This window comes from Salvelinus sp. IW2-2015, linkage group LG6.1 (genome assembly GCF_002910315.2).
Source record: "Salvelinus sp. IW2-2015 linkage group LG6.1, ASM291031v2, whole genome shotgun sequence".
Taxonomy (NCBI): Eukaryota; Metazoa; Chordata; class Actinopteri; order Salmoniformes; family Salmonidae; genus Salvelinus; species Salvelinus sp. IW2-2015.
The window spans coordinates 21,148,341-21,156,006 of record NC_036845.1 but is presented as its reverse complement, the minus strand read 5'-3'; the positions used below and the strand labels follow the sequence as shown (position 1 = coordinate 21,156,006).

General features: G+C 48.4%; 1 protein-coding gene across 1 annotated transcript; it reads right to left on the bottom strand.

Annotated features, from left to right (window-relative positions):
• Positions 1-6,414: 6,414 nt before the first annotated feature.
• On the bottom strand, positions 6,415-7,447 carry LOC111964740 (leukotriene B4 receptor 1-like). Its single transcript, XM_023988564.1, has one exon. It carries the CDS (start codon positions 7,444-7,446, stop codon positions 6,541-6,543), a length of 906 nt encoding a protein of 301 aa, XP_023844332.1. The 5' UTR covers position 7,447; the 3' UTR covers positions 6,415-6,540.
• Positions 7,448-7,666: the final 219 nt, after the last annotated feature.

Genomic DNA, 7,666 nt, shown 5'->3' with positions numbered 1-7,666 from the left:
CAATTCATAGTTAGGCTAACTTGGCATAACTTACATGTACGCTTATATGACATCGGGGCCCCCATTTATTTTGTTAGTCAATCTCACTCAGATATCCTTTTAAAAACAGCAAACATTTCTCTCCACCTTATGGCAAAATGTGTAGAATTGCAGAGACTACTGTAAACTTTCAAAAACGTATATGCCCATCGCAAAATGTGTAGAATTTGCCGAAATTAACAAAACTTTTTTAAAACAGGGGGATGCTTTTTTTGTTGTTGCTCGCAATGTGCTGTGGTGTGGTGGGGTCGGGGTTATACACACGTAGATACGCACACCCGAGGCAACTGCGTCCCTCATTATAAGTTCAGGTTTTTCTGGCCCCCACTCCGACAAAGTTGACCATCCCTGGTATAGTTGATGAAATGCATTATATTTGTATGTCATTTGTAGCCTGTAGGAAAGTAACGTCTTGCCCTTCCCCGACGGTCGGTCTCTTGGTGTCCCCGTCTCATTAAAAACAGTAACACAGTGAAGTAAAATTGGACACAGGCTAACCCTAATTTCCATATGCAGATCTGTCTCTGCAAAACGGTATCTCGCCATCTCACCATGCTTGCATTCAAATGCATATTCACATATTTTTCCAAAATCATTTTCGACAGGAGCAGAATGTTGTCGTTTGCTGGAGTAGTATGTGCCGGGATTTAATTCGCTTTCGTTTGCATACATGCTCGAGAACTAGGGAATCTATAGGCTAGATAAGTCCACATACAGCCGCGTGTTTAATACCACTGGGCGAATTTTTATGAATATCCCCCTACACACCACAGATAGAGACAATAAAGAGGACCGAGAGACATTGAATTGGATTCGTTTGCTTTGTGAGGCAATGTATATGTTTTTCATAACATCAAGAGATCCAGACCCAAAGCAAGCACTCGGAGTCGTCTTGGATGAAAGGTAGGTTCCATCATGTGCTAACCTTTCTTTGGAGAGAGGGGAGCGCAATTGTGTATATAAATAAATCTCCTTCCTACAAGCGAGTGTGTAACTGTAAGCGGCTGTCGCTCTCCTCCATTCCTCAGACGAGGAGAGGAGAGAAGGATCATCAGACCAAAACGCTTCAGGAAATAAGCCATCCCTTTTATTTACACGACGATGGCAACACGAAAACAAAAACACTTTCAAATTTACAAAAACAAAGAAACGACGTCGACGAAACCTGAACATAAACTTACATAACTAAACATAAAACTCACGAAGGAAACAGACGACATCAAAAAATAAACGAACAGCCAAACAAGTCCCGTATGGTACATACATTCAACGACACAGGATGACAATCACCCACAAACAAACAGTGAGAACGCCCTACTAAATATGACTCTTAATTAGAGAAAACGCAAACCACCTGCCTCTAATCAAAGCCATACCAGGCAACCCAAAACCAACATAGAACAGATACATAGACTGCCCACCCAAAACTAACGCCCTGACCAATTACACATACAAAAACAACATAAACTGGTCAGGACCGTTACATAACCCCCCCTCAAGGTGCGAACTCCGGGCGCACCAGCACAAAGTCCAGGGGAGGGTCTGGGTGGGCAGGTGACCACGTGGTGCTCCGGCTCTGGACGCTGCTCCACACCACCATAGTCACTCCCCGTTTTTGTCTTCCCCTCCCAATGCCCACCCTAAAAACTCACATCCCCTAAATAAACAGCAGCACAGGAGAAGGGCAGCACCGGAAAAGGGCAAGCACCGGGACAAGGGGCAGCACCGGAACAAGGGCAGCACCGCGGACAAGGGACAGCACCAGGATAAGGGCAGCACCAGATAAGGGGCAGCACCGGGAAAAGGGCAGCACCGTGACAAGGGAGCACCGGGAACAAGGGGCAACACCGGACAAGGGGCAACACCAGGACAAGGGGCAGGTCCCGGCTGATAAACTCTGGCAGATCCTGATGAGGGACTCTGGCAGGTCTATGCTGACGGCTGACGAGCTGACGCTCTCGACGCTCAATGGCAGCTGACGCGTCTCGACGCTCATGGCAGGCTGACGGCTCCGACGCTCATTAGCGCTCTGACGGCTCTCCGACGGCTCATGGCGCTCTGACGGCTCTGGCTGCTCATGGCTCTCTGACGGCTCTGGCTGCTCATGGCTCACTGACGGCTCTGGCTGCTCATGGCTCTCTGACGGCTCTGGCTGCTCATGCTTCTCTGACGGCTCTGGCAGATCCCGTCTGGTTGGCGGCCTCTGGCAGATCCGTCTGGCGGGCGGCTCTGGCAGATCCTGTCTGGCGGGCGGCTCTGGCAGATCCTGTCTGGCGGGCGGCTCTGGCAGAATCTGTCTGGCGGGCGGCTTCTGCGGATCCTGTCTGGCGGGCGGCTCTAGCGGGCTCCTGTCTGGCTGAGCGGCTCTAGCGCTCCTGTCTGGCGGATGGCTCTGTAGGCTCATGGCAGACGGGCGGCTTTGCAGGCTTAGGCAGACGGACGGCTTTTGCAGGCTCCTGGCAGACGGATGGCTCAGACGGCGCTGGGCGGAGCTAGATGGCGCTGGGAGACGGATGGCTCAGATGGCGCTGGGGAGACGGATGGCTTAGATGGCGGCTGGTGATGACGGATGGCTCTGGCGGATACGGCGCACTGTAGACCTGGTGCGTGGTGCCGGAACTGGAGGCACCGTGCTAATGATAAGCACCTTCCTACTAGTGCGGGGAGCAGGGAAGGGCACCACTGTATTCTCAAAGCCCACTCTATAACTGATGCATGGTACCGGCACTGGGTGACGCCGGCTGAGGACAAGCACATCAGGATTAGTAGGGGAGAAGATACCAGTGTGTACACGGGCTCTGAAGACGCAGCTGGTAGCGTTAGTGCGTGGGGCCGGAACTGGAGGCACCGGGCTAGATACACGCACTACAGGGAGAGTGCGTGAGGAGGAACAGGGCTCTGGAGATGCACTGGAAGCCTGGTGCGTGGTGTCGGCACTGGTGGTACCAGGCTGGGACGGGAAGGTGGCGCCGGAAATACCGGACCGTGCAGGCTACTGGCTCTCTTGAGCACTGAGCCTGTCCAACCTTACCTGGTTGAATGCTCCCGGTCGCCCGCCCAGTGCGGGGAGGTGGAATAACCCGCACCGGGCTGTGAGGCGAACCGGGGAAACCATGCGTAAGGCAGGTTGCCATGTATGCCGGCCCGAGGAGACTACTGGTGGCAGATATGTAGGCGGCTTCAATGACATCCGGCTCAATACTCAATCTAGCCCTGCCAGTGCGGGGAGGTGGAATAACCCGCACCGGGCTATGCACACGTACAGGAGACAACTGTGCGCTTCTACCTGCGTAACACACGGTGTCTGCCCGTAACTTCTCGCTCTCCACGGTAAGTACAGGGAGTGGGCGCAGGTCTCCTACCTGACTTCGCCACTCTCCCTTCTAGCCCCCCCCCAAAAAATTTTGGGTTTACTCCACAGGCTTCTACCGCGTCGTCGTGCTGCCTCCATTCGCCCGGTATCCCTCCTCGCACTGCGCCAGAGAATCCCAGGCGGGCTCCGGCACTCGCCCTGGGTCGATCGACCACCTGTCGATCTCCTCCCACGTAGTGTAGCCCAGATCTTTTTCCTGCTTCCGCGCTAGCTCTCATATCGCCGCCTCTCTGCTTTCGCTGCCTCCAGCTCAGCTTTGGGCCGGCATATTCTCCTGGTTGACCCAGGATCCTTTACCGTCCAATATTTCCTCCCAAGTCCAGGAGTTCTTGTTGCTCTGTTGAGCATTCCCTTCGCCGCTTGGTCTTAGCGCGTGGTGGGTGATTCTGTAACGGCGTCCTCCTTCTCTTCATCGAAAAGGAGAGTTATTGATCGAACCAAGGCGCATGGAGTTTGAACACATATTTATTAACGAAAAAACACGAACTTGAATAAACTAACAAAAACAACAACGTTAGACCAGACCTAGACGACGAACTTACATAAAACAAGAAGAACGCACGAATAAGGAATACATAGACTACACAAACTGAAACAAACCGTAAACAGTCCCGCGTGTGTACAGACACGGAAAGACAATCACCCACAAACAAACAGTGAGAACGCCCTACCTAAATATGACTCTTAATTAGAGAAAAACGAAACCACCTGCCTCTAATCAAGGCCATACCAGGCAACCCAAAAACCAACATAGAAACAGATAACATAGACTGCCACCCAAAACTAACGCCCCTGACCAATTACACATACAAAAACAACATAAAACTGGTCAAGGACCCGTTTACAGTAAGTAACTTAAGTCTTTCCAAATGGTCCATTGTGCTGTGAGATGTTCAATTGTGAGATCAATTCTGTCGTTTTATTCGGGGGCGTTTCTAGCTTTTTGGGGTACCTAAAAGCAAGACTTTTCCCGGAAAAACATTTGGCAGCATAAGGAACATTTTACAGTTTTAAAGTAAATGTATGCAATTCGACCTCTTTTTTCCCCATGGTACAGAGAGAAAATGTTGCAGTTTTAAAACTAATTTCCTGCAATTCTACACATTTCTTCCATGGGGTTGAGATAATTTATTTAGGTTTTTAAGCTAATTTCTTGCAGTTCTACARGTTTTGCCATGGGATGGAGAAAACATGTTGCCATTTTAAAGCTAATTTCCTGCACTTTTGACATATTTTGCCATGACTTATGCCATGTTCAAATGATATCTGAGTGAGATTAACTAACAAAATCAATGGGGGGCCTCCTCGAGGTCAGGGCCCCTGGGCACATGCGTGCCTTGCGTGCCCAGACAGTAATTCTGTCATGATTGGCTTTACCGAACCCTCATTGGTTCGAATGGTGTCAGCAATTTTTTATCAAGTATTCTTTTGAACTTAACATGAATTGGGGTATTTTGAGGTACTATATAGGTCGAGAACATTGAACAATAACAACATTTTGACAAAAATGCAGATAGAACCTTATACAGTAGTCCCAAACTCTCAAAGAGAAAATGCATGTTGATGGGGAAATTAGTTGGGGCAACTGATAAGAGTGTATCCTGAGTGGAGGAAGCTAAGCTGTTAGCAGCACACTGTCCCCAGTTACAGCGCTGTAACAGGGCTCAGCATGCTGCTAACAGCTTAGCTTCCTCCACTGTCCGACTGCCCTATGCTGGGCTCAAACCAATTATCCTGTTTCACAACACATGTGACCGCCCTCCTTGACACTGTGCAAACCGATTGAGCCATACAAAAGGGACCCCTTGCATGGCTCCATCGGCGACATTTCAAGATAGCTGTGGAGGGAGCTTACGGTACGTTCTTAACTCTGTTACACTCACCCCTTCTAAACTCGCTAGACAGCGAGCAACCCCGACCGTTGAGCTGAGGCCAACTGTCGATCCGGGTCACGTCAACACCGTAACGGGGCACAGCGTGCCGCTAAAAGCATAGCTACCGCCATTGTCCGACTGCCCCCATACTGGGCTCGGGGGATCTACAGATACTGTTTGTCATGCTCAAGGAATGAGCGCCATTTTTTTTTTTTTTTTACGTCTACAGTAACAAGTCGGATGTCTACAGTAACAAGTCTGATGTCTACAGTAACAAGTCGGATGTCTACAGTAACAAGTCTGGTCTACAAGTTAACACCCTGGCAGCGCTGTGTGACCTATAGCCTGACCTCTGGAAATCATGTCCAATTCTACCACGAACTCTCTTCTTTTTTAAACGTTCTTTACAAAAAGAGCCATACAGTTAGTACCTCATATTGATTTAGCATAATGAGCTACATTCTCTTTCATTGGGTCTCCAAAGAATATCTCCTCATTGTGCTGAGCATAGTGGTAGTCACTTTTATCTCTGGTAAGGCCCTGTGGACTCTGCTTGATCAATTAACCTGGAAATGTATCATGTTTAAGGGAAACAGTAGCTGTTTTTTGGAAATAAAGTACGTTTTCACTTGTTAATGAACTGATATCCTCCTGTAATCAGCATGGGAGATGTGGACGAAAATGCATGTTGATGGAGAAATTAGTTGGGGCAACTGATGAGTGCGTCCTAATATAACCCTGTTTGTTTGCGTGACACATGTTACACAGGCTATCAAAATAACCTCATGCTATAGTTAGAACTGTGTGGGTGTGAATGGGAATCCCAATATCCACAGTCGTTATGTGATCAACATAAGCATAAAAGAGAAAATTCACCCACCGTAATATTGGCTTACTCCTCACCTTACCAAACAGTTATGTCAAACGGATGTGTAACAACACAACACCCTACCAAATACACTCTCTTCTACTTTTATTGGAAAAGGAAGTGTTTGCAATGGAAGTCTGGTTTAAATATCATGCCCAAATCCTCTCAAAAATATTTTTGGTCATGAAAGCAATATTACTTTATTTAAACATCATTTTAAGATTTACAATAAACATAAACAATGCATACAGGTCCTTTGTTTTTTGGGGTGGTTATTATAAGTTAGGACAGTTGTGCTAATCTAAATACGGTATTTATATGTCATATTTGCCTGTATCAAGCGGAATATTTCAATAGTTGAAATTACCAATGAGTGACTTGAAATCTTACAGATTGTGACTACTCGTGGTCACCACCTGACTGTCACTGCTCTGTGCTCTCTGGGTGTTTCTGGAGGCAAAGGCATAGAGGAATGGATCCAAGCTGCTGTTGATGAAGACCAGAGATCCAGCAATCTTCCAATTGCTCTCCCAGAACACTCTCAGAGCCTTATTCTTTGCCAAGATGGCCGTCACTCCCAGCACATTCATGACATGGTGAGGAGTCCATAGAACGATGAAGGTCCCAACGATAAGGCTCACTAATCTGGTCGTCCTGGTGCTACTGAAGAAAGCTGTTTGGTTCACCCTTCGCTGGAGGCGGATATAGGCTGTGGACATGATGAAGAAAGGAACTACAAATGCCAGGAGAGTCTGCAGGAGCAACACAGCCACCAGCTCAGCGTCTGATGCAAAATCGTACTGGCACCGGACCCATCCACTATCATCCTTCACATCCCGCACCGTCACCCCATAAGGAATGGACAGGACCCCAGCTACCCCCCACAGGACAACCAGTAGCACCCTCTCCTTTGCCACTCCCGGTCTGGCCCAGCTGTGAGAATGCACTACCTGGAGGTAGCGCTGGAGGCTCAGAAGTGTGACAGTCAGCAGACCGGTACAGATACTGCAGTAGAAAAAGTACATGTTGAGCTGACAGAGCACTAGACCCAGGCTCCAGGTGAAGAATAGGTTGTAGATACGCAAAGGTAGGGTAAGGATGCAGAGTAGGTCCGATGCAGCCAAGTTCAACATCAGCCTCCTGCTCAAGCTGGATAGATCATGGTTCCGACGGAGGATGACTATAACTGCAATGTTACCAGGAATACCGAGCAGGCAGTACAGAGACAAGGCCACGCCAGGAGCCAGACCCCAGAAGGAGGCATTAGAGGTGAAGGAGTTAAGTTGTTCCATTTCTTGCAGTAAGGCAAGCTGACCGGTCGACAGGCTCTCAGTAAAGTGAATCCCAGATATGTCATATGGTGTAGCAACCTAGTACTATTTCTGAACATTCGCTCTTTGTAATTGCAGAAGCTTGCTGATCATGTTACAAGGAAAATAAGGAACAAATGGCACTCCTTAGAGGTTTACGGAACTCAACATTTTACTATGAAATGCATCATTATTTTAAGGA

Excerpts from the sequence above, each read along its gene's own strand:
- LOC111964740 (XM_023988564.1), bottom strand. The coding sequence starts at position 7,446 with ATGGAACAACTTAACTCCTTCACCTCTAATGCCTCCTTCTGGGGTCTG.